At 37.6% G+C, this 27,722-nt stretch overlaps 1 protein-coding gene across 1 annotated transcript in view; it reads left to right on the top strand.

The window, feature by feature from the left end:
* THSD4 (thrombospondin type 1 domain containing 4) overlaps nucleotides 1-27,722 on the top strand; it is a gene marked incomplete at both ends in the record, with an annotated part of 302,482 nt that overhangs the window by 218,109 nt on the left and 56,651 nt on the right. The window contains one exon of the mRNA XM_082005338.1: nucleotides 14,356-14,560. Within this exon, the coding sequence (XP_081861464.1) occupies nucleotides 14,356-14,560 (205 nt within the window). The remainder of the gene's footprint in view (nucleotides 1-14,355; nucleotides 14,561-27,722) is intronic.

Below are 27,722 nucleotides of genomic sequence, written 5' to 3'. Positions count from 1 at the left end.
TTCTGCCTTGTCAAATCCGTAAGTAGGCATGACTCTGTGACTTGACAAATTTCCAGTTGATGTCAACTTTGAAGTTAATGAAGATTCCTTTTGAGGAAAGACAGCAGGATTTGGATTAAAATACTTATTTATGATTGATAAATGAAGCTCACCTGGTCTCCAGACAAGGAGAGCACATGATGCAAGAAAAATCAGTTTGAGACTTTGGCCTTCATTTCAGTTTTGTATAGTGCTTTATTTCAGATTAAAATAACCTCCCAAGCCAAAAGAAATCTTTGGATTGACTGATACATTTTAAGAATGTATTACTGATAACAAAATAGCAGTAGTTGTTATTCATGCAATAGAGGCTAATTTGAAAAGAAGAACAATACAAACTTTGTGTTTAGGTGTAGACAAATTAACTTCTTTTTGCGTAGGCCTTCTACGTTTTGAGTTCACAAGGATTGTAAGCGCCACCTTGTGGACGACATCATTAATCTTGTATCTTATAGGACGTAAGTTGGTGAGGTGGGATAATAAAATTTAGTTTCAAATTCTGTGACGGTAATTAGTTATGTTTTGTTTGGGGATTGGAGGATTTTGATTGATTGTATTTTCCAGTAGTGTAATTGATGTTCTGAGACTTTACGTTCTTCATTAGTATATGAGTATTCTGTAAGTAATCTCTTAAGTCAAAGAACGTATTGCCATCGGCCTCAATGCTGTGAATAAAGCCAAACTCTACTAGGCTTACTGTGGAGTCTTACCTACTTCATGGTTTTTGCAGTTCTTGCTGAAATACCTTTGCTGGTCACTCTCAGATTCTGAATGCTTCCTTGTGTGGATCACAGATCTGGTTTGAATGGCAGCTTGTTACATGATACGTAGAACTTTACCAAGGACTGTAAATTGCAGAAAAACAGGTCTTTTAATTAGTGAGTTTCCCTTTTTCTCAGTTACCCAAGCTGTAGTTTCTCTTCACATTCTCTAATAGTCACCAGATAGCCTCACCTGATTTGCGTGGGGACCAAGCATTTATTCCCAGTGGTGCTAAATAATACAGCCTTTTGTTCAGTAATTTAAAACCTTTCAGGGTTGTTGTTTTTTTTTTTTTTTTTTTGTCAAATCTTTCAACATTCCTAGGCTAAGAAGAAAAAACAGTGTTTCCCCTTAACTTCAAAAAGAATGTAGGAGCATGCAGGAACAGATATTCTACATTTATTTTCTTCTTATCACATGTTACTAAGAGCTTCAAGACTGTCTACGTTTTGAAGCACTGTTGGTTACAGTGTTACATCATGACATATAGTAAAATGCCAGTAACAACTGCACAGTGCAAACTCCCCGATTAGGGGAAAAATTCAAGTGGTCTATTTTGTGCTTATTTTTATTCCGAGAGTTCTAGCTTACCTACAGCAATATTAACTTGCTTATTTTGGGTTTCTTTTTTTCTATTCAGTAAGCAAGCTGCATTGCCCGAAGCAGGATATCTCTTTTTCCTTTGACTGGAACTTGGAGTAGTGGGGTAGTTTGATAGCCACAGGGAAAAGAAATAAGGAAAAAGAAATACTCATTTGGACAGTCTCATCTACAGTGTCAGGAGCAACAAGGGCATGCTGATCCATAGGAGAATGTGAACCTGGAGCTGAGAATCTCAACAAACTAAGCAGACAATGGCCTTACCAAAAAGGGTGCATGTCCCCAGTTCCAGAGCAAGTAGGGCAGGCCTGCTGATGGCTGCCAGACTCAGTCAACAGTGCAGATGTCAAAGCCAATCCCTATGATGAGCTAGATCCTACCTCAAGCCAGAAGATCAAGTCAGCAGGTCAGGAACGGGGTCAGAATCTGGGTGGTACAAGATCCAGCACAGGTGTGCCTGCAGCGTAGCTCAGACAGAGACCAGTGGGGAGACCCTGACCTTAGAAGCACCTCCCAGGAAAAAGGAGGGCAGGAGACATATCAGCTCTGTGGTTCAAGGCTGGATCGCTGCATTATGCAAGTTAGCCTTCAGCCTGGGCAGCTAACTTCCCAAGAGTGGTACACAAGAAAACTCAGCTTTAAGCTGTCTAGTTCAGAGCCTGGGAAACCCAGTTAAAGAGGCTTTATCCTGCAACTGCCAAGCTCTGGTTGTAGTGTTTCTGGACACCTTTCTAGGGAGTGCAGCGCCAGAATTTCTAGCCAGTCCTGCTCTGACTACCAGATGCAGCTGCAGCACTGAAATCTCAGAGGTGCTCACACTGTTTAGGAAGCATGAAAAAGAATGAGGCTGTCTTCCTGGCCAAAGCCCCTCTTTGTAAGCCTGCTTTCATCATGTGGTCCTTACATTTCTCTCATATTTTGCAATGTGGGCTGATTTACCAAACCATGTGACCCAGCTTACATTAGACTGATGATTTAACTGGAACTGAACCTAAGCAGCTTTAGGCCCAGAACTGGAAACCTGAAATGAGCCAAAAACCACTCTGGTTTCACTTTCTGCTTCTCTGGTGAGTTGTGTTTTATGTTTAGTTTCCCAAGACCATATTCAACCTGATTATTTGCCCAATTTTCCCGTTTTCAGAATTGAGTCTCAGTGATGGGCATGATTCCCCAGCTCTTCCCGTTCTCACTGACAAGTTTTTCTTAGCTCACACAGTTGTGTTCCAGACTGTGTGTTAAATGACGGCCATATTTTCTGTGTTGCACTGGGGACCAATAAAACTTGCTGCCTTCTTTGAGGATCAGTGAAGAAGGAGTTGATTCAAAACGAGTCTTCAAATCAAAAGAACTCTAATAAATGACTTTCTCATAAGTTTCTTTGTCAAAAGGCTAACCTGGATTACATGTGTATATCTAGGTGTTGTCTTACCCAAATGGATATTTGATGGATGAATAACAGATTGATAAAGTAATAAAGCTTGTGTTCAGATTTCATACTTTATTAAAGCTGGGTGTAGTGTTTGCTAGATTAGTTTAAATCTTGTATCAGTTCTTTAGAGGCTCCTGAGAGAAATCCTCTAGTTAGTTACAGTTCTGTTTATGTGAGAGAGAATTTTGTAAATAACAAATAAAGGAGTTGGTATGCAGTTTGGCCTCAGGAATGCAAAATTTTGTTTCAGAAATTACAAACAAGTTATGTGAATAGATGACAGGAAGGAGAACAGATATCATCTCTAAAAATACGTGAAAGCTTCTCAGACTTACTGGGGGAAAGCATAGCTAACCTCTGAGACAGTAACACTGGCATGGTTCTTAAAAGCTTTGAAGGCAAGATCTTACTGAGGAAACTAATGTGTAAGAGAACTCCCAGAAAGTCAAATATTTACATCTTTAGCTTGAAGTCTCTGTCACAGAAGTTGTGTATTACAGACAACAGTATTTACATACCAAATGCTTTGCTAAAAAGTCAGTAATTGTAAATTTAACATTGAGGTGGGTAAACCTGTTAGTTAAATTGGGATTGATATAACAAATCTTCTGCTTCTGGCTACAATGGTAATGATCGTTTCCAGTGGCAAAAGTGTGAAAGAGATTAAGGTATCTGCGAAGCAACCACTGAGTATAAAAGGCTGTTGGTGATTGCATTAAATTCTTTTTTCCTTGTATCATCTAGCTTTTTGTAGTTGTCCTGGTGGGCTTGAGGTTTGATTAACTTAAGATGAAATTTGAGGACTAAACAGTAGAATCATAAGCCAACTGACAAAATTAACAACATTATATTCCTTCAGAGTTCAAGACCTTTATAAGACTAGATACAGACAAAGAGTCCCCATGGAGACCTCTCAGGTTATTGTCTGAGGTGAGAGGGCTCTGAAAGGCCATTAATCATGCTGCATTTGTGGTACAATGAATCCCACAACTCTTAAGTTGAAAATCCTCGTGCTTACAAAGGTCTGTGAAGTAAATTGTGATTTCAGCAAGCTGTTCCTGGTGAATCAAGAACAGCAAATTATACCTACTATTGTATCTTTTGTAGATGGCGTTTCACTGGAGACTAGAGCTAATTCCTAGGCCCAACTCCTACAGATTTCAAAGGGAGCCTTTCCAGTGATTTCAGTGGGTTTTGGATTAAGAGAAACTAATGTAATACAAATATATTTCTCCATGAAGAAGATATTGTTGGACAAATTTTGGAATATCAGACCACTTACTGCACATATACTCTGCTTATTAAATTGGGGGGCAGGGGCAGATTAGAAGAGACTCAGAAGAAAACACTCTTACTAATCCTTTTGAAGCTCCCTGCATGTTCTTGGCTCAAGAACCCACTGCATTCACACAGCTGAGAACATCTGGACCATGGTCATGGAGAGAGATGTTTTATATGAAGGTAATGCACCATCTTTTAGCACAATTTCACTAGGGAGCTAAAAAAAAAAAGGTCCCACTAGATGTTACATCATGAGAAGGTCTGGAATATTCAAAGGAGAGTTGGATACCGAGTGCAATGGACTGCTTTTGGAGCTGAGCAGCCTTATGCTGTGACTGTGACTTCATCCCTGCATGTGTTTTGAATGGGAGTGAGAAAAAAGAAACCATTTCAGGACTGAGGAGGAAAAGCAAGGAATTCCTGTAAAGGTGGAGGGCAGACTACTTTCTAAATGTGTAATGGAGCAGACCCTGAGTAAAAGATCAAGAATACTACAGGAGTGAAATCCTAGATGCCTGTTTATTTGACAATTTTGTCATGTTGTAACCCCAGATGGCCTTGTGTGAAAGTGGCTTAGTAACAATAATTTGTGCAATGTCTTGAAGGAGCACATGTAGTTCTTAATTGTCAGCAGTTCATGCTGTTACCTGTTAGACACCTTTTTCTTTCAAGAGCTCTTACTTCTGTCATGCTCCTGCTCAAAGGCTTTTAAATTCTGAATAACAGTCTGACTGCCAGCTAATGAGTGCCTCAGAAAATGCATAAGGCTCTCTTGCATCAGGTAGATCAGAGAGGTGGAAGTTCAGAATTGGATACTGCATGACAACATTTCAGTGTTGAGCTTATATGTAAAGCAGAGCACTCCATTTAAACGCACTAACCTTGGTACTCAGATATTGCTTATAGGTGTGAGAGAACAGAAAAGCTATTACTTCCAAAAGCCAATAAGTAAAATTCAATCATGGCAATGCAATAAAAGCTTTGCAGTATATTGTCTTAGAATGATGGAACTTAGAATGATGGAATAGTGGACATTGCAAAGTACAGTTGTTTTAATTTCCTCTATTGTGGGCTTTCGAAATAATGTCTGTATAAAAAATTACAGCTCCTCTATGTAATACCGAAATGCTGTTAACTGGAAATGAAAGTGAAGATTTAACAAGACAATACTGACTTGTCCATCTTGAACGAAATGCACAAAGGAAACAGTATGTTTAGGAAAAATAAATGACTCTTAAATGGTTTCAATGGTCTGCTCAAGCATTTAAGGTGAGGAATTAAAATAAAACCCAAAAAACACCCAGCAACGTTTGCTTTACCATCACATTAAGTTGAGCAAGTATTACAATTACATTCACAAAAGAGAAAGTGCAGTTTAATTAGCCTATATCTGGGTTCTCTTTTACATTTTTCCTCTTCCTCCCCTTTACCTCAGCCATCTCTCTAACCATTTGCAGTCAGTTTGAATGGTGGGATTTGAGTATTTTCTGTAAACGCAAATGACCATGTACATGTTCAAAAACATTACTAAGCTGTGGTAACTAGATGAGCCTGTATTCTATATCCATTTGAAATGAAGCACATGTTAGCAGCCAAGAAAAAAACACTGTTGAGTTGTTAGTGCTCTCAAGAATAGAAGTACTGTATCAATGAGCAGCAACAGGAGGGAGGTGGTGATGGTAGAAGAAAGGAATAGCTAAGGTTGAATCAATTCTGCCCCTCCTCCCCGGTGCAGTGAGAAACATGACATTGCTTATAGTGTAAAAAGTGGGGAAATGGATAATACCAGAAGTATGCAGTGGTGTGTTCTCAGAGTCAAGAGACCACCAAGAGGAGAAGGTCTGTGGATGTTAGATAACTGTTCCTCCTAAGGCCTCTTTCAGCTGTGAAGATTCCTATACATTTCAGGGAACTTAGTTGAAATCTATATAGCATATTCTGAACTTTACATACTGGAAGGAGAGCTTTGTCAGTGGTTTTTTCTGTAAGTTATAATAAAGGAATGTCTCTTGTTCACTGTATGTTTGTAGAAGCAGAAAATGCAAGTTATTAGACGAGCAATAGAAATGTAGTTAAGCTGTTATTGAAGTGTCATTCGTACAGGTCATTGTTCTATAATTGGAGTCTAGTTAATAATGCAGTTGATGCACAAACCAGAAAGAAATTAGTCTGACATTCCTGTAGCTGTGTTAGCCCTACATTGCTAGGGAAAATGAGACTTTTTTTCTGGTTTCTGCATCAACAGGGTTTCTAACTTCGTTCCACTTGCAAAACAATTTTCTTGAGGAGTGCACATCAATAGCAGCTTTAAGTTTGGTTACAGGAAACAAAGTAAAAATAGTGGTATAATGGAGGCATGGTCTGGGACTTATGTCTGGAAGGAGTTTGGGTTCTCCCACAGACCTCCAGTATGACTGCAGGTGGTTCTAGCAATCTTACCCTTCCAGAAATAAAAACAATCTGAAAAGGCAGCTGCTTATTCACCCCTTCTCCTGACTGTGACCATAGGTGACTAATTTGTAGCTCTTGAACAGCTCGATCATCGTCCCTACGTTGGTTGGGAGTTGGTTGGGAGTGATGGTGGACTGTGGTGTTCGGAGGGTGGCTTGGTAGTCTGGATATGTATGTGTGGGTTGTAGGGTTTTCTTTGTTTCTGGCAGCGGTACTCTGCTGTGGGACATGGTGTTGTGACATCTCATGGTGCTGGGTGGGTCAGCTATGCGATGTTTTTACAGGGTTTTGGGGACTGTTGCCTTAGATATAATGATGCTTGTAACAGCACTCAGGCATTTCTGTGCTTTGCACAAATAAAACCAGATTTTATTCTGAGGAATACAGAGGTTGTAATTATATGTAGTTACCTTTCTGCTTCTTAATAACCTAAAGATAGTGCTATCAGACTCGAGGTATGTCAAGCATCTGTTGCTTATCTTAAAAGTGTCTCTTGAGGATCTGGAGCTTCCCCTCTAGCCAAGTCAAAATCAAGCCTGTATTCTAGAAGTAAATACCATGCGGTTTGTCTGTATGCTGTTTCGCTGCCAACCATTCCAACTGCTTGTGCACACGCACTCACAAATTCCTACTTATCTCCAGGCTAAACTTCGGCCATAACCAGTATGAAAATTGCAGGATATCAAATCTATTCCTTGGCTTGCTGATGAAGTGCTTTGCATGTTGTCACAAAATGGAAGCTAATTTCTCCTATAGATAAGTTGTTTTGGAATTAAACTGTTACAAAAATAGACAGCAGCCTTGTTTTGGTAAAAATGCAGTTACATTGCTGGTTGGTGAAGAAGCCTCTAAGTTTGCATCTCGGGTTTTGGGAAGCTTGTTTACTTACTGTACAAATGGTGACCTCACCTGTCCTGGGGGCAACAATAAATTTCTGATGCGCAAGTTCAATTGTGTCCGTTTCATTACTGGTTGAATTATTAAGATAACATCTTCCCATTTCTGTTTGAAAGGCTTGGGCCATAAAAACATCAGACTGTTTATGGAACAGATACCTGACATGGCAGGAAAAGCTCAGTCTACCTTAGAAATTTGGCTAGAATATGGGAAGCTCTTTATTAAATTGGGGATGAAAGAAGGTCAAAGATGATTCTCTTAACAGCAGAACTATGAACAATGTAGAGCAGGGTTAGTTAAAAACTTAATGCTCCAGCATTTGTTAGAAAAGACCAAGAATGATGGAAGAATTGTCTCCTTGTCTACATGCTTTTATCACCTTTCAACTTTACCCTAAGTGGCTCTAATGCTCCCTTTATTAATCTGTTAAGAAGCTTAGCTTTTTCCTTTTTTCAGTTAAATTGTTGCTGTATTTCTAGCTTATTATGACATCTTTCCTGACCTTCAGCTTTAGCATGATCATAGATTTTGTGACTAATAATAATAATAATATCTTTGTGCTTGAAGGAGTATTTTTTTGGCAGACCTGAATACTCATGTTCAGGAAAATTCTTAGAGTTTAGGGAAAAGCCAAATGATACTACCCTTAACAACATTTGTAATATTTCCCCTCTTTTTACAGTTATTCTTCTCCTTCATTGTTCTCAGAGATGCCATAGTTTATTTAATTTATTTTGAAAGGAGGGATTAGGTAAGTGCAGAAGTGTTTTCTTCTATGGACTTGAGTTAGGCATGTGGGGAGGGGACCTTAGAGGTTTTGCTCAAGAGCAAAACCAAGAGAGGAAAACTCAGAAGAGGCAGTTTCCACTGACGTTTCTATGGATCACCGGAACCTCAGTTTCTCTGGCAAATTCTAAATTAAGCTAGTGGCAAGTGAAGCACTAAATTTTCGTTGGATAGTGCCATGCAGCCAATAGAACCTAAAAAGGTAGAGCAGTACTAACTAGTAGCATGATTCTGTGGGAAAATTGTTATATTACAGTGTGCAATCTACCCTCTACATGCTTCATTTGATAGACTATAATAACAGTAGAACAAGTGCTGTAAGGTGTACTCTGTGTTTCTTGTTCTGTACTGGTGAAAATAATCCTATAGACCATCTAGGAGAATGAAAGGAAAATAGTAATTTCTAGGAGAAGGGAAGTGGGAGAACCGAGAACCTTACCTCAGATACTGAACTTGTGTTGGATTTACTGTTCCCATGCTATTGGTAGGGCAGAATCTCCTCAACAGTCATAACCAGTAATGACTGCTCAATAAGCTGCAACTGCAGAATTCATCACATGTATCACTGCTGATCTACAGTGGGTCAGTTCCTCCTTTTGGGAAGTAAAGCAAGCAGGCTGTATAGCCTCTAGTGCAGATAACGAGAGAATAAGGGTCATTTCGGGGCACATGTATAGCTGTGTAGACACACACACACGTGTTTTATGTATTTCCGTTTGTTGCTTATATGTATGAAGAGCACAGTGACTTTTGCTTTTTTTTTTTTTTTTTTTGGTGCTGGTGTTTTATTCAAAATCTATCCTTGGAGTAGATTACTCAGGTGCAATTCTAAGAAAGCACAATAAGCTACAGAAAAAACAAGATACCTGGAAAAAGCCCCACAGGATTTCTTACAAAAAGATTCAACTCTGTTCATGGACCTGAGAAGCACAAAAAGCAAAATAATAGCTATGTGCTGAGAAGACCGTGTTTGAGTAATTTACCACATAATCTTGAATTTATTACTTATATACGGGTCAGCTTTAAAGCATTTTCTTCCTCTTGGTTTTTTTTTCTGCATCCTATAATGGCAGAAGTTAAAAATTATTACTTCAGTACCAGTCTGTCTTTAATTCTGCTTTATCTTGGCTTGGTTTAAAATGATGTTCCTTTATAGTGCAGTATATGCAGATTTACAGTATGAATGATGGAAATGCCAGACTCTTGACATTTGGATCAGAGTCTGTGATACCTAATTAAAAAAAGATATATAGCTAGAACCCACTCACCACATCTTCCTTATCTGAATGTCAATGAGAAGCTAAATACAAATTTTGCAAAATCCTAAACGTGTCCTAGTAAATAACTTCTCCTCAAAAGAGTACATGTGTTTTGGTGGCTAAATCAGTGATAACAAACTGGGGGAGATTCAGTATTTCTCAAGCAGAACAGCCAATGTGGTGGCTCTGATGAAGCTCTGTTTTATGCAAGAGTAGCATATAAAACTTAATTAGCAGTAGCCTCAGCGATTCATAGGACTAAGATTTATTGATAATATACAGTGTTGTTAAAGCAGGTCTCCCACCAGTAGCCAGGTATTTTTCTGCTACCCACTTAACTTCTTGAAGTGGTGTTTTAGGCCATGCCTTGCTCGATTACTGTTCTTGCATTACCTTGCCTACCATTTCTTTAGCAGCTGGATCAGCTCTCGTACAGCCGTAACTGTCCCTGACACTTTTCTTCGAATTCTTGACTTATACTTGTGTGACTTTTAGTAAACACTTTATTCTCCTCCATTCTAGCCCCATGGATGCCCAGACTCCAAATTACTTATGTGTTATAACTTTGAGCTAAACTACCTGTCAATATAATTAATTTGTAAAGTTAATGGTGTTAATATACTACAGGTCATAACTGTGGCTTTCCTACCTGACAATACAATGCAGCTAAAGCAGCGGAAGCAACTTACTGTCATGTTGTATTATTTATGCCACTCTACCACATAGTTTTCAATTTTTAATAGAATCATTTAGTACTGGAATTGTAACAACTGTTTTCCATTTCAAGGATCAGCACTTCATGTTTTCAAATGCCTGGCACCAGCCCCGTTCTATTGTATACATAGTCCTAAATACCTATTAAGTCCACCACTGGATATTTCATCCAGATTGTCCCTTGTTTCTCTCACGGGTTTTTATTTAAATTAATTTTGGCTGTAATTCTTGAACAGTGTCTTTCTTGCTAACTTATAACTTAAAAGAGTTTCTTGAACCACTTTGCAAAAATAGTTGAACAGTACAGAAGATGTACGGATAATGCAAGTGAAAAGTACCTCTTCTAAGAAACAGCACTTTGCAAGAAAATATTTTAAGGGACACGTGTTATAGACCTCCTCATATTGATAGCTGAGGAACAGCTTGCAGTAGTCCTGTCCAAAATCCTTTTGGTGGGCAGAATGCATTTACCTTTGTCTTCTCATTCATCTCGTATTCACAATGCTAGTATTTCTACATTCATAGGAGGAATGTTGTGGGTGATGTGGCTCGGAAAGTGACATCTGCTTTTGGGTTCCTTAAATGTGTATTACATGATGAAAACCAAGTGTGAATTCTTCACTGACTGAGGCCACCTTTCAGCATTGTGAGTGTACTCGGCTTTTAAGTTGGGTGTTGATGTATTTGGCACTCGCTTCACATGTCAAACTTCCAGAGTTGTACAAGGAGACTCTCTGAGATTTCAGACCTATCTGCCTATCTAAAAAAACATACGATCTTTCTATCTATTGACATAGTTAAGACTTATTCATGTTCCCACAGCAAATACTGGAAGGAACGTTCACAGTGGATTCCAGTTGGTGTCACTTCTTCCCTTAACATTATTTTTTTCTTGATCATGTATCACAGTGTATTAGGCAATGTGATAAGGGGGTTTATGTTTGCTATGTGTATATATATATGCTTACATGTAATGAATACCACATCCTGAGAGAAGTTAGAAGTGGGTTTATATTATTATGTGAATGTACATTAGCCAAGTAGCAAGGTGGTACTTCTTAAATTTATAGACATAACAGAAAAAAAAAAATCCTGAATTATTTGTTCAGTACAGTTACATGGATCTACATATTTGGTTAATTTGGGTGAATTCGGTTTACCAGTGTAGTTCTACAAGGATGACTAACCATTCCAAATCTCTGCACAGCTTCCAGAGGCTGTTTAAAAGTAGAAAGTAGAAAGAAAATGGAATCAGCTTGCCAAAAAGGTGTTTCTTTCATCTTTTCAAAATTACTCTGGACCAAGCCCCGGACACTCTTAAGTATTGAGTCCTGGTCCAGTAACAGGTGATCCAGTATGTCATGACCTGTCAGTGCTAGAAATCTATGCTTTATACAGTTAGAAAGGTAGATTCCCATAGAACACATGGGACACAGGCTTGCTGTATGATATCCTTGCTAGATCTGGAAATATTAGAGAGGACACAGGCATTTTTATATGCCTGCCTAAACTGTATTAAGCAAATGTCAAGGTTTTCTAGAATGTATTAGTAATAACTGGCCTCCTCTTCTGAAAGCTATGCAGTATTCATCTTTAAAGCACATCATTTCCATGGAAGCCTTAGTAGATGCCCCAGTAAAGGTTTTTATTTTTACTTTGTAAAATTGTAATTTGTTGCTAAATACCTGTTCTGTTGGTTTGTAAACTGCATAGATGAGTACACTCTGCATAATATATATCATTTATTTATATCTTCTTATTTATTTATATTTTCTTATTTATTGTATTTACTATCTTATTTATTGTATTTATTTTCTTGTGTTATTTATTATCTTATTCTTTATCTTATTTATATATTTGTGGTTCTGTGGCTTTTTCCTCAGTCGGTTGCTCGCTTCAGATTATTAGGTCCTTGGCTCCAGGCACTTTTTGTGACCCAGTCTCCTATTACCCTCTATGGGAAGAATTCCAAATAGTACAGCTGAAGATTGACAGCTGTTTTGTCTGTCAGTCAACATTTAACTAAGAATGACATGCGATTTTAAAACAAGTTTGATATTTATTCCCTATAGAGGAATCCCGTTTGTAATGATTGGTTGTCTGTCTTCTGTGAAAATTAGTTCTGTTCAGACTGACCCACCATAGTTGTGTGTTATGGTCTCAATGAATAAAACACTCACTTTTATTTGTGAAGGGGAGGAAAATTGTATTAACCTGTGTGGGACTCTGTAGTGATGGAGAACACCATTAAACATTTATGCTAGCAATTCATATTGTGTAACACCTCATACTTGAAAGGATTGTCTCCATAAAACAACTTGCTGGCAGTGGAAATTTCCTGTAGGTCACTGTATAACATAGGCTGATGCTAAGTACCACTACACTTCCATCCAAAAAATATGTGGTAGAGAAAGCGTAAATATTCTCAGCAAAATATCCTTCAAGGAGGGCTAGTACAGAGATTAATCAGTCATTGGGCACAACTGTCTTAAATTTAGACCACTCACATTTTTCAGATTGTTTTAGCAGCTCTGAAATCATATTGTATGTTTTGGTATAGTGACACTTGTAATTCCTATGTTTAAGAAAATGTGTTACCTTGTTAGTAATAAAATGCATTTTGAGGCAAAAGAAAAAAATTGAACTCATACATGATTTTACGATTTCCACCAGGCAATGCAAATGCAAGATGTTAAACCAAGTGTTTCTATTTGAATCCAAAATCTCTTTGAAATTATGCAACAATCTTCTCACACTAGATTTGATATGATGGAGCAGATTTTTAGTTATCAGGTTATCCCACTGTGAAACACAGAGTGCTGAGGTGTCTTCTTCATTCTCTTGCTTCATGACTGCAAACAGGTATCATTGTCAAACTCCATATGATCTTCATAGTGATGAGTTAGATGGTTTTATCGGTGTTTCTTGGATAGTCACAAAAAAGGCGCTGGGTGTTAAATATTTATACTGGAAGTAAGCAGACCCTGGCTTGCAGTTTAGAACATTATTCACAGCAAGGGCCAAGCTTTAATGCTGGGAATAGCAAAGAAATACAGTGATGCCAAGGCTCAAGATACTCCCTGTATTGTAAGTTGGTGGTATCAAAAAATTATTTTCCTTCCACCTCTTACTTGGATGTTTGCTTCCAGGAAAGATCATAAAATAATAATTAGCTATTTTTTTCATCAAGAATTTGCAAGTATTTCTGACAATAATCTGTTGTTTATTTTGAATGTTTCCATCAAATTACTACATTTCATAAAATACGTGATAAGCTTCTCTTCTACTGGCTTATGTAATATTTCATTCTTACCTGAATGGCAAGTTCTTTTTTGCATGTGCCAGTTAATCATATAAACAGTAAGTGTTCGTCATAAATGCTGTTTAAAGTCTGTAAATAAAAAACAGCAAGATCAACAAACAAACATTTCTGTATAAGAGGAGGTAGTCTCTACAGTATGTGCACTTTTAAAGTGCAGTAAGTTGGAAAGTTTTTTTTCCGGTTTCTGTCAAATGTTTTAACCCTTTTTCTGCTGTTTATTTTACATTATTTTAAATGATTTTTTTTTTTAAATAACTATCCTGTCTAAGTGGGTGTTACTGAGTGGGTTGAACATTTTTCTACTCAGTGAACAGGACGATTGCTTCTCTAACTGTCTAGATGCAGTATAAAGACTTTTTAGAAACCTCTTTTGGTGAGAATAGGCTCAGTGCTCAGTTTTAGAGGACACATTATATAAAAAGTTCTGCTTTTGTAAAAAGCCTGTTTTGGATTATAGCAAAGTCACAGCTCTTCACCTCTTTTCTGACTAGCAGCTAGAGGAACTATGTTGTTAAGAGATTCTTTTCTTTCAGCTGAGGAGGATGTAATCAGCAATGATCAATGCATTAGTGTTCTTGTATTTTTGGTAACAGGCTGTAACCTGTCGGCTAACTTGAAATCCCCAAGTCTGTGAACCCTCTGGTTTTTATTGCCTTTTTGCATACAGAAGAACGAGGGAAGAAATTGCTGAAATGATAATTCACAAAATCTTTTCAGGATTGAATGTTCTCTGAAAGTCATACTGTCTATGGTTATCATGTCTGAAGTCTACAGTTGCAAGATCTTGGAAAAAGAAATCTTATTTTATTTTGCAGAGCATTGGCTGTGATGACTATCTGGGTTCAGACAAGGTGATTGACAAGTGTGGAATATGTGGAGGGGACAACACTGCTTGCAAGGTTGTGTCTGGAGTTTTCAAACACACACTAACAAATCTTGGCTACCACAAGATAGTGGAAATTCCTGAAGGAGCCACTAAAATCAACATTACTGAGATGTCAAAGAGCAACAACTATTTGGGTAAGTTGCATTGCAGTGAATAAAGCATTCTTTGTGTGCTAGTGCAACTGGGTGGAAGTTATGCCAGGAAAGGCCTTCTGAGCAGTGTGAAATAGATGTCCAGAGCAAGAGAGAAGAGAGGGGGAGGGAGAAAAAAAAATCATTAAATGAGCATTTTGATCAGAACTAACTGGCAGTTTATAATTCCGGCTTGATCTTACATGACAAACACTGTAGACCTGTTACCATCTGTTTCTTTGTCCATCTGACTTGGCTTTGGTGTTTCCTATTAGTTGGTTCCGCTGCGGTGATTACGCTTCTCACATCGTTAACCTTCTCTGAGCCGTCAAGAATCCAGCCAAGTGGCACTCTTGTTTATGTAAAATGTATTGAGGCTGCTTGAGGAGAAAAGAGCATCTTCTGATTGCCTAAAAATTTCAGTTCTTTTAAAGTGACAGTATATCAAAGTGAAAGTACATCAAAATTCTATTGAGAAAATGTGATACTGAGGTGGTATCCACAGAATGCAAGGTCATTTGTACAGTTTTTTATTCTGAACCAGGTCCTTAATTCAAAAGCATAGAGGAACCTGGAATATTGATATTAACGTCATAGCATCCTGTGGTATATTTCTAGATCTGTCTAATGTGCTGTAAATTAGAGATTATATGGAATTTCTGCACATCTATGTCTTGTGTGCATTTGTGAACTGTGCCATTCCCTGTTGTAACCTCTGATGTTTCCAGGTTACAGCCGCTTGGTTTGCCTATATTTGTTCTTCTGTTTTGGAGCCAGTTCTGCTGAGCGGACTGGAGAGAGAAGAGTCGCTTAAGATTTGTAAAATCTGCCCCTTGCCCTTTAATTTCTATTCACCTGTCAGTCCATCTGTTGGAAGAATTACCATAGCAAATAATAAAAATCAAGCCACACAAGGCCTTTCTTGCTAGCTTGGTGTAATTATTACTAGAACTGTCTTGCTGTACTGGAAACTTCAAATCCCAGTACTCTTGTTTGACCCCTGCTTTATCTTCACTTCTGGCTGGTAAGCATCTCAGCTACTGCTCAATTACAGGAAAGGCAAGTGTTCATTATTGAATTGCTTCTATCATCTTTCCTGCTTTCGTCTCTTAATTCCTGCTGGAACTGTAACTTGTTCTACAGAAACTTTCTGCCTGTAGGTGGGAGTTTATTATGGGGAACAGTCTGATGTGAACTCCATAATTTTACCAAAAAAGTGACTCTTCAAAAGTGAAGAAATAATATAAGCTACCCACAGTCCAAGAAAACCAAATGTTTTGGACCTCTTGTAGGGTGATCTTATCAGTTCTAAATTGTCCTGGTTTCATCCAAATGTGTTGTATGGGTGAGAACGCAGTTTACTTGGCAGGACAGTGAAAGTAGCCACGTTACTAATATATAAAATCATGGAGTTGAATGTAATTTTCCTGTCAGATTCACATGCCAGCATCTGAAAACAGCTGGCAGAAAAATTCCCTTAACTATGTTAAAATGTCCTGAACCAGTTGAACATTTTTGGAATGGGCAGGACAGAGAGTAACATTCTTTGCTTAAAAATAACTGGGCTGTTGGCATGTATGGGAAAGTGGCAAAGTTTTTCTTTCCCATGCTTCTCCTTGTTATCATATCCCTGGAACTCTTGGTTTATGCTATATGCTATCATCTTTTCCCCCCCCCCCTTTTTTTTTTCTTTTTTTTTTAATTAATTTCATATGTTTCATGGTAAAGCTGCTGGTATGGATTTAGCCTGTTAAATTTGCCAGCTCCCTCCCTCCCCTTTTAGGAATTCTTGAGCCTGTAGTTCCAGCTAAAAGGACTCCAGCCTCTCTGCTTACACCGTTACAAGATAAACTTGGTTTATTGAGGCAAGTGAGTTGCAACAGGACAGGAAAAAACACGTTCTACCAGATCAGAAAACTGAAACTAGAGAAAGGTGTATCAAGCAATTTGTTGGACAGGTGAAATGGTAATTGGGAGGTTGTTTTTTGGCATATTGGTGGTGACAAATGTCTCACTGATAAAACAGCATTCAAAATTTAGACATCCATATTTTTATAGGGCACACAACACTGGTAGAGCTGGGAAGTTTGAAAACTCAAATCTGCTATTTACTGGTTTCTCTATATTTACGGTAATAAGCAGAAGTCTTGAACTTTAAAAGTTTAAAAAAACTCCAAAACTTAAACTCATACTTAACGCTGCAGCAGCAACAAGAAAAACAACCCAGCAGCCATTCCTTGAAGCATGTAGTTGAGTGCTTTGCAAAATTGGAAGTTTCAGGTCCCTGTTCTGCCATAATCCAGCTGTAGCCATCAGAGAGCTGCGTGTAAGCAATGTTCTTTGTTGCAAGGAGTGTAAATTAGTTCTTTTAGTTTTCCTTTCACTTTTCACATTTTATGTTTTCTTCAATGCAAAATCATATGTCAGTCTAGATGACTAAACCTTTTTTAGAGGACAACAGCAATGTTTCTGGGAATCTGAGTAATCCTGCTTGTCTCTGTTCAGGAGACTGTCTTGAGTTCCATGTGGTTGCTTAACACAATTTTTACAAAGCTCCAGAACTTTTTGCTGCTTTATCTGAAGTACTAAGTGAATAAGCAATTGGGAAAGTGTGTTTTCACATCTGTAAAATCAGGAGGTGCTGGAAAAAGCAGGCAAGAATATGAGATTTCTTACCCCAGGAGTTTCAAACTCAGCAAACATTTGAAAGCTCTGTACTGCTTCTGGAAACTTTTTTGTAGTAACCTATTGCTCATTGTTACAAAACCTGTCACCCTCATAAAAAACATAGTTCTCGTGATGATGACGAATATGGTGGTAGTTTATTAAGGTTTACTAATTTTAAGTATTGCATTATTGGTTTTTGCACACAAGTTGGAGTGATTGGAGAATAAAATTTATAAGTTCTTGCTACCTGAAAACAATAAACTTTGTTAAAAAAACATGACAGTGGTATATGAAGCTTCTAGTGTTTCTGGAACATGTCGTTGTCTAGGTAGTCAGAATATTCACATTAAAGGAGATGGACTATGTCAATGGTTGTTCAACTGGTTGTTCATGTAACTTTATAATTAACCTTCCACAAAAACTACAAAATCATAGATTTCTTGTATCTAGTGATCTATACTATTTTATTTTTCTATACCTGAAAAACCTTCAACAGCATTGTTTCTGTTCCTTCTGCTTATGTGGGTTTTTGTGTGTGTGTGTGTTCTGTTTTTGAATTAATGAATTTCATATATCACAATGTTCTTTTCTTCCTGTCCAACCCCACCCCTTCATGTGCTAAAAGTCCCTTCAGGTTTTCCATTTCTTGAACATCTTTATTGCAGGAAGAGTGTTGATCTGATAAAGTAAAATATTTTAACAGTCAAATTGAAAATGGCCTGTGACATCAACTGGTGTTTCTTAGCGAGGCAAAATGAACTACCTCTAATAGAGCTGTAAGGCAGACCAGAAGTTCCCCAGGAACCATCTTGTATTTTTTCTTGTTTGTGTTCTGAAAGAAAGCAATCCAGTTTTGAACTGCTAAATAATATCTATTAATAACTATTGATAGTGTATTAAACGGTATGTGTATTTACTCTAGTATTTTCTTTACAGTTAGAAATAAAAGCCATTTATTACAGTTTAGGTTTAGACCCTGTAAGTGTAAACAAGGCTATAGGCTGTACTGTGCTGAGCCATGTACAGAATTACTTCCTTCTCAAAGTAGTTTTCAGCAAATTTTCTTACTGGCTGATGTGTTAGACCTTTCAGCAACTGAACCGCTGACCTTGGACAGACATTTCTATTGGCAAAGCACTTCTGTCACATGCTAGTTTTGTACAGAAAAGAGACAAAGACGTACTTTTTATCCCACTGGTAATCATCAGCTGGCCAGTTCTCATACACTGAAATGGGAAGCTTGCCACTGAATTAACTAGGACCAGAATACGTTAAGTGGGACCGGTACATTACAGCACTTATGCTGCAAAACACGTGGTTTTGAGTATGAATACTTCAGCATTGTTGAGATTGGGATTTGGGATAATTGCAATATTTTAAAGCCAGTTGACATGAATCTGAAGTGATTATTTGGAAGGGGCTTTTCTGCATGTTGGGTCTTGAGAACCTAGTTCAAAGAACATGGTTGTTACCCATATGCATAGCATCAACACCAAAAGAATTGATGGGAAGGAGGCACCGATAGTAAAAATCAAAATTTAGCTTAATACAGGAGTGAAAGGTACAGTGGCTGAAAATGCATTAGTTTGGAAATACACTTACTATGCGTAATGAACTTACTCTAATTGCAAAGAATCTGGTAATGTCCCATAACTCGAGCAACAAGTTTGTTTCTAGAGCAGTTGTCTGAACCTGGAGTCATAAGACTTCGCGATTCAGTTCTGCAAATGGTACCAGACGTACTGCCTGCCCTCGTTGGCAGTAGGTGTTTATGAGGTATCTTATGAAAGGGAACGTATATACATTAGAGGTTTGGCAAGTCTCTTAACATTTTGTGTCTTACCTGAATACTATTTACCAGAAAGATGTTTCATAGTGAAATGTATTTCGTTGCTAATTATAAAGTTCTTTACAGCTCCTTTAGGGAATATATTATGTATTTCAATTTTGTTTTTCATGGAATTAAGTTATTTCAGACACTAAATGAGTTAGGTTGATCTTTGGATCTACTCCATTTTCCCTACTTTCTGTAAAATGGTACTCTGCTGTTTTAGCATCTTCTATTAGCACATGCCAGTATACAGTAAAATAAGTTACACATTAACATTTTTTTTAAACAAAAGTCCAAGAGATGTTAATAGCATTCTTGTGAACATTGGTGTGCCTGAACACGAATATGGTTTTAAGGAATTTGTCATATGAAAACAGCAGTGGCTGATACTAAAGGGTCTGTGAAAGGATTCTCTAAAAAATATTTTGATTCCATATTCCCTGCAGCAGATAACATTCAAACAGTATGTCTCATGATGAGATATTGCTGGCAGCTCTTGAGCTTAAAATAACATTTTGAAATCACCTTAAAGATTCAAATCTACAGCAAATAAGGGAGTTACATTAGAACACTGGTAGAGACTTTAGAAGATAAGCATTGTTAAGAGGCACTGCTATATCACATGTGGTCATATGGAAAGTTTTATAACATATGTTAGCAATTTAAGTAACTGTTTTCCTTCATGTGCTAATTAGATCAATTAATACACTTTAAAATATACATTTTTAATTGCTCTTAATGATTTTTTTTTTAAAATTTATACAAGGTTTCTGTGCAAAAAAGTTGCTACAGATACAGTGTATATAGTTGCAAAAAAGTTGCAACAGATATAATATGGAGAAGATACGTGTTTGAATTTTCAGGGCTTGGAATGAACGTGTAAGAATATGCCAGAGGAGGAGAGTTTTTCTATTTTCTTGGTTACTTTATATACAAGAGATCTGCTTATAGTAAACTTCTGTCACAGTGCTTAGATGTGCATTGAGTTCAGTGGTGGTGTCAAGTAGTGAGAGCTATCAACACACCATTGGTAACTCTTACATTTCTAATTGGAAGCAAAACCTGCAATTTTTTAAGTTGAGTTTACCAAGTGCTGCAACCTAACACTGTGCTGTTATGCATGTTTATTGTGATAGACTTTTGAAACCCCCACAAGGACTTTGACATCGTATTTTTTATGGTGTATCTTATTCATTGAGTGTATCCCTGTATGTGTCTATATGCATTAGAGTTGGAGTGTCTCTCTCATGTGCAGCTTACCGAATGCGTTACTTATAAACTATGTAATTACAATATCTGGATTAGAATAACTGTTTTTCTTACCTTTTGTCCTTGGTCCTCTTGGCTGTTCTCTGCTGGAGTTAAACAACAAAGGCATTTCTTTGTACAGGCAATGATGTGCTCCAAACTGTGAAGAAAAGATTTAAGGAATCACTTCTTAAATAAACAGAAATTAAGCACAGCAAGTTCCAACCATAAGGAAATTTCAGAGTAAATTACTAATATCTGAAGAGGCAGTTAGAATCTCTGTGTAAACTTAAGCAGAACGTTTTGAATAATATTCCTAAAATAGGCTTTTTATGATTAGAAATCCTAGTAAATCTGTTCCGTAGTTATTTCCTGAATGCTGAACTGAAGAGTCAGGAAATACTACACAGAAAGAGGAACAGCTTGGTTTTTTGGAAAAAGTTTGCAGAATAGCATTCCTATAAAAACATGGTAACGGTAATACCAATTGATAACTCCTGCTTACTTGCTTCTGCCTTACCTCCCTGTCTCCACTCGCAGTCTTTTCCTGCAGTGCTTCAGATTTTACTTTTGGTTAGATATTTTCTGACTCTACAAAACTGGCCATTAATAGAAGCTTACCCAATTTTTGGCCACCTCAAAAGATTCAATTCCCTGTCAGTTTTAGAAGAGACTTGATGAGCAGAGAAGATTCTGTTTTTTTCCACTCCACTTAATTCAGTTTAGTTATCATTGGTTGCTTAGTTGTAGATGTATTGACTATGTGACTTAATAATAGTTTGGATTAATTGCTCTCTGTGTGGCCATGTTTTTATTCAAAAGTAACACAGGTCTACTAAGAGAGTTGTCTTTCTCAATATGGATTTAAAAGCAGCCTCAGTACTGAAGTGTCTAATGCTGACCTCTCCAGGAAAATGTTTTTCCTTGACTGTTTTATGCACAGAAGCTCAGACTCTCATCAGACAAACATGCGTTTTTTAGCAACTACCCAGTCCAGGGCATGTGAGTTAATATCGCACTAATTGTTGACAGATTAATTTCAGGATTTATGTTTAGACTACATATGCTGGCCTGAGACTTGCAATGGGTTGCCTTTCTTTAATCTGAAAAGTAAGTACACTATTGTGTGTTATGGCAGAACATGTTTACATGGGTGATTTTTGAGCATTTCGTGCTCTTCCTCTGCAAACTATAGTTTCAGTTGGTGTGGGGCCTACAACCTACCCTTATTTTGTGTCATGATAATTACCTTTAACATAGCCAGTCTGACTAGCACATTCTGTTTGGAGGATTCAGGGCAATGGTGAAGAGGCATGAGGAGTCTCTGATTTACGCCTGGAGATGACAGAAATCTTAGAAGCATGTTCTGTAAAGAACTTGTGGGTCAGTCTGAGTTTGGATCTTGCCTTCCGTGGTTATATTCCTGTCACAATGAGTGTGGTTTTTCTCTATTAAAAAAGTCGTGGCTAGGATGAAGTGTTCACTGTGTTGCATTTAACAGTCTTTTTGTGTTCTTCTGTATACTAATTGCATTATTGATAACATTCTATTTATTAAACCATTCCTTCCGAAAAGGTAATGCTAGGTTACAGAACAATTGAGATTACTGCTCATGCTTTCTAGCCACAGTTGCATATGTGTTGTGAACTAACCTGGGTTAGTTTGTTCTGGGATTTGGAAGGCCTTTTCTGTGGTGATGCGAGATAAACATGTAGGGCACACAAAGCCAGGGAGAACGTAGGATCTTTCACATGTGAAAGCCTTTGCGAGATAATGATTTCTGAAAACAATATGAGCTTGTAATCAAACTTAAAAGAACAAAACCCAAAAACGTCCAGGACTGAAGAATGACGGTGGGACAGCTTCACATAAGGTGTAGGATGGGAGGCAATCTAAAATCCAATCCTGAAGCTGTAAAGAGGATTGCATTTAATGATCTGATACAATGCTACTTGAAGTCCTTGCAGGTTATGTCAGTATTTGACCTTTGGAGTTCAGCCTATGTTTGAGGACAACGCATGTGTAGGTAAGTTACGAGGGAGAATAAAGACTGTCACAAGTTTGCTTCTAACACAAAAGGGTTAAAAACTAATTGGGGACAGTATATTAAGACAGATAGAAATGTGCATTAGCTGTTTTTCTAAGACTTCTTAGCTGAAGTTCGTTACTAGGATGCCTGGTTCTTCATGCACACGCACCTACGTTCACATATCCTTTGAGTTACTGCCCTTAAAATAGTTTCAAATTGATTTTCTGCGGAGAGAGTTTCTTTCACTAAATAAATGTTCATCTTACTGTAGCCAGCATGTATTACTTGGCTAAGGTGATCACTTACTAAAACCCTTGAAGTTGTTAAGACTTTGGATGAAGTTCAACCCTGGTGTTAATGAATTCAACTTCACTGAATTCAAGTTGCACAAAAGTCGTACCTAGTCTAATGACCTGTAGTTGAACCAGAATATATCTAGGACATTATTCTTTGCTGACCATATATTTTTTCAATACCGGTGCTGCTTAAATAATTACATTTTAGAGTTTCTGGCAAGGTTATCTTATTATAGTAAATTCCAAGGTGACCTTTTCCCTTCTGGCTTCATTAAACAGCCAGCTAATATCTAACACTCTGCATAGTGGTCTGTAGGGTTCCAGGCACATTTTGAAAACTTACAAAGAAATGCTTTCTCAAAAGCATGTTTATTCTTTTTTATGTATTAAGTGGCAGATCTTGAAAAAGGCAAACCACGTTAACTCGTCTGGGTGATGGGAAGTACTCTTTTCCCTAGCCCCAGGAAAGTGGTTAGGCCTTAATGGCTGGGTTAATAACTTCTATATCACAGATTTCCACCACTGTCCTACAAAACAGTGTTCTGCATGTCTTTGCTGTTTTCACTTAGGAGCTTTTAAATGAGTTCCTCCTTGCTTGCTGATTGCGGGACATCTGCTGAGAGATAGCGCTGGGTGCTGAGCAAGGAGCCTGGTGGCTTTCCATCTGGCCTGAATCTTAAGGGGAATTGTCTATGTTGCTGCTTTTCCATGTAAACGCTTCCTGGCCTTTTTCCTCTTTTTCCTTCTGCATCTTGATGAAAAAGAATAGGAATATTTCTTTCCAGCGCCCGTTGACTAGATTTTTTGGCTCATACCTGCTCATTGATGACCACACTTATGACCAACTTTGACACGTACCAAAATAATATTTTTGTTTTCTTTGTTTCCTCATCTGTCATCATTTGCAAGAGGTGTTTGTGGGTTTTTTTTCCCTTTTTACCATTTGCTTGTAAGCAATGCTCTTATAAAAACAGCTATCACTACCGCAGTGCACCAGCTGAAGCCTGCTGTTGCTTTGATGATCTGCCCTGCAAATACATCATCTGAACAACAGCCAGCAGCAATGAGTCCCACTGAGGTGCTTGTTTCATAAGTTCTGTATTAAAGGAATGTTTTTTTCCTTCTCTTGAAATATGGAAAAGTTGTTTTGAAAGAAAGGGGAAGGGATGAAGAGAAGTATGCAAAATAGTGAGAGGAAGCTCAGAAAGGCTGGTTGTTCGGTTTGACTTGTAAAGCACCCAGCAATCTGGTTGCTTATATAACTTTGCAAACTCCCTTGGCCTGGAAGCCCCTGGAGAACTGACTCTGCAAGGTTTTCAGTATTTCCTGCTTCTTGTCAGACCCCAAAATCTTTAATTTCAGCCTTTCTCACAGCGTTTTGATTATACTTCTGTTTCCTGTTATAGACAGAACCAAGGAACTTGAATTCAAAATTTCAAAGAAAATGCATTAAAAAATGAAAGAGATGGACTGCTTTGAACAGTTTTTATTAAGCTGAACTGAATTAGTGTGAACTCCTTAGATCTCAAAGCTGTAGATTTTTTTTGTCTTAATAGTTGATGACCAAACCGTCAAGTAGTTTGAATAAAAATACTTGTTTGAATATTGGTTTTAATGCAGCTTGGAATATGTTTTGTTCAAGGCTGCTTTAAAAATGTAAGCTTTTCTGAACAGTGTGTGTTAGTGGAGCATCTTACAATGCATACATTTCATGGCACTGACCAATATTCAGTAACATGGATTCCCTTCTCACTGATGCAGCTTTCTACTTTCATTCCGTTCTTCCTTTGTCTCTGAGATGGCCAACAAGGGACCATTTTGGAAATGTCATGTACTCTGTGGAAGTCGTGAGCTTTGTGAGTTGATTGAAGTCCCCCATATGTAATCTGTTGCTTAGTTGTCTTTTTACCTGGCATAAACAGACTACTTTGACTAAGGATGTTCTTTTATAAAGTTGTGACCAAGGTGTAGTGATCTTAGCTTGCTAGTCACGGGAAAAATAAAATACTTTTCTCCTCTTCTTAAAAATTTTAATTCAAAATTAATTTTATACTTGTGACTTAGCTATACATAAAGAATGACCAATGTCAGTCCAAATAAACAAACTGTACATAGGCTAATTCCCAAATCACATGAAGGCTCATTTCTTCCTTTCATTGCCAAGAGGAGAGGTTGTTACTAATTTAAATAGTTGTTCAAATGCTACACAACAAAACCTAAGAAGAGTGGTTGGGAACCTGGTTTCAATTGTCGTGGATATTTCTGTACAGCATTCTTTGATTCACTAATCTTATTTTATTCAGAGCTAAATTCTCTTTCGGGTAGTGAAAAACCTTTCTTTGTTCCTTAAGCGTCCCTTGATCTAGTCAGATAGAATGTGTTTCTACATCTTTGCCTGATTGTGTAAAAGAAACATATTTTTATCTTTTTTATTTTGCTGTTGCTGCTTTTATTTCCCTTTGAACTTCTCGGTTTCAATATTTTTGTTTCTTACCCTTTTTTAAATCTCTTTTAGTAAAATAGTCACCCAGTAGAAATTCTACATGATTAGTGGCTTCATGGTTGGATCCAATAAAGAGATTTTGTCTGCAGAGAGTATTTTTGTATTGCAGCATTAAATTCCAATATAAATCCAAGTCTTTTTAATACACAATATATATAGGGATTTAAAACTTGATTTATAGACTGTGTGATTAAGTTAGTCAAGGGAGATTAAACTTTATCCTTTATTTCTTAACTTGCCCACTGTCTTTGTTTTCGGCTGAATATTAATTCAAACACTTTGTGTCAGAAAAATCTGGGTGCTTAGAAGCCTTACGGACCCAGTCTTCCTTTTGTATTTGCACTCATTGCAGCAGTAGTTACCCCACGGTCATGGCTTCATTTATTTTATATATTTGTGTTGTTATCAAACTGCTGTAATTCTGAAAATTTTGGTAGTGTGGCTGAGAGTTCTGGGTCAGGTGAATGTCTGCTGGGAGATTATGATCTTGTTTGTAGTGAGCTACTTAGCAAAGATTACCAGCTTGCACTGCTAATCTAGACATGTTTTAGGGACCCTGAGAGAGAAAAACTGGGTATCTGTCGACCACTGGTAACCACAAAATGCTAATAAAGGGGTTTATTAAGGGCATGATAGTCCAGCTGCAGCTAATCTGCATTAAGAGGTTAATGCTTCAGTCCATCTCATGCAGCTACATTCACCTGCACCGGTGCTTCTACTGAAGAAAATAATACACAGCTTTGAGCTGGTGTGCAGTCAGCTATGGCGCGAGACTACAACTGTTTCCTCTGCACCTGTAAAACTCTTTGTAGCTGGTACAGAGCAAGGAACATCTGAACGTAACTTGAAGTATTCTGTGTAGCCGTTTCACTGAAATTACGAGAGGTAAACCTCAGGGAGGAGCAAGAGCAGGAAGACTCTAACCAAAGCATGAGAACACTTAAATGATAAGTAATACCAGAGCTTTGGAAAACCTGAGAAAGGGATACATTTTCATTGGCAAAAAGAGGCCCCATCATTTGTCTTGTAAATTGCTTGTAAGGACCTACGGCAACAACATCTTACTGTATAATGTGTCCACAGATGTTCAGTCAGACTGCAGAATGAAGATTTCTTCAATAAGTGGAATTATAAGTTTACTGTTGAATTTCTGTCATAACACTTCATCATTCTCTTTTAGGTTCCTATTCCAGAGGACTGGGGGGATTGATTTTTTCCTTAAGTGTCTGGCAGAGCTAGAAGAAGTTGTTATATATCGAGAATGATAGTTCCCTCTGATTTTTTTGTTGTTCTTACCCAATACTTTTTCTTTCCTTCCCCAAGCCGAATTAATGCAGGGGAAGGCCAAGCCATGGGGATTGGTTTGAGCTTAAATTTACATTATAAACAGACAATACCTTTCTTTGGTTGTCTTCTGCCAATAAAAAAAAAACTGAGAAGCATGATGCAGTCTTAAATTAGTGTTAAGAGATTGTAGCTTTCCAACATCATCGTTTTCTGTTGCATTTTTAACAAAGTGGACTGTTGAAAAAACGTCTTCAAGGTGTCAGTTGAAAAAAAGCATCTAACCTTAAGAACTTAATGTTTTTTTCAGCCTGTATTTGTTGATGCAGTGAGAAATTAATTTTTCCTATAACCCTTGTCTCTCTTGATAACATACCGTAGTTGATTCCTAAAGTTTTTGAGTCTCTAGTTCAAAACAGTTCTTCATGGATTGTTTTGAAACTCTTCATACAGTCTTAGTGAGCAACAGACCTAGTTTATTGTTAACTACCAGTAGTTAGCTCTATTAGAGGGAGAGGTATTGTGTGTTGAAACTGCAATGTTTGTCAGTTATTTATAAGCAAAGGTTCACTCGTTTATGACTGAAAGAGATGGTTCCTTCCCTCTGCTTCTTAGTGTGGGCTCAATTCTGAGCAGTTGTGCAGAAGACAGCTTTTGAAGAACTACAAAGGAAAATACAGGATTTTATTTTGTTCTGTTAGTTTGTGAAGAAGTGTCACACATTTGTAACTTAGTATGTTGCCATGTACCTTGTAGATAGTTTACTTTAAAAAGATAAACGTGGGAAATTCCATTAATGTGTTCAGATCAACCTTGAGTTACCTTGTACTGATGGTGGCTCTTTGGAGTGCTTCTTTATAACAAACTGCATGTGCTAGTTCATGTGTCAGGAGAGGTGTGTAGCTGGAACCCAAGGAGAAGTATGTTTGATGACCATACAACAACAGAAGTAGTGTTTTCACAAGCTATTTAGGACGGTGCAGCTTGCATCTTTGTTCTTTCCTTTATTTGTCTTCAGTTAACAGACTGTGAAATGAGCATACTAACAAGCAGAACAAAATGTTATTGTAAAAATAAAACCAGACAATTATTCCAGAGATTCAAACGCTTAAGAAAACAGCAATGTGACTTTCTGTATGCACCCTGGTAGATGAACGTAATTTTGTATTTATTGAGAATTAGGTGAGTCTGATGCCTTAGAATGTTTGATACTGTATCCTGCCAGTCGTGTTCTGATTTAGATTCTGTTGGCTAAAGTTGAAAGTTAAGCTGAGAAACAAAGCAAATAAGGAATCTTAAAATTCACT

Source organism: Phaethon aethereus, assembly GCF_964289735.1.
Source record: "Phaethon aethereus genome assembly, chromosome: 12".
NCBI lineage: Eukaryota > Metazoa > Chordata > Aves > Phaethontiformes > Phaethontidae > Phaethon > Phaethon aethereus.
Note: the sequence above shows the minus strand (reverse complement) of the source record. Positions and strands in the feature narration are given on the sequence as shown.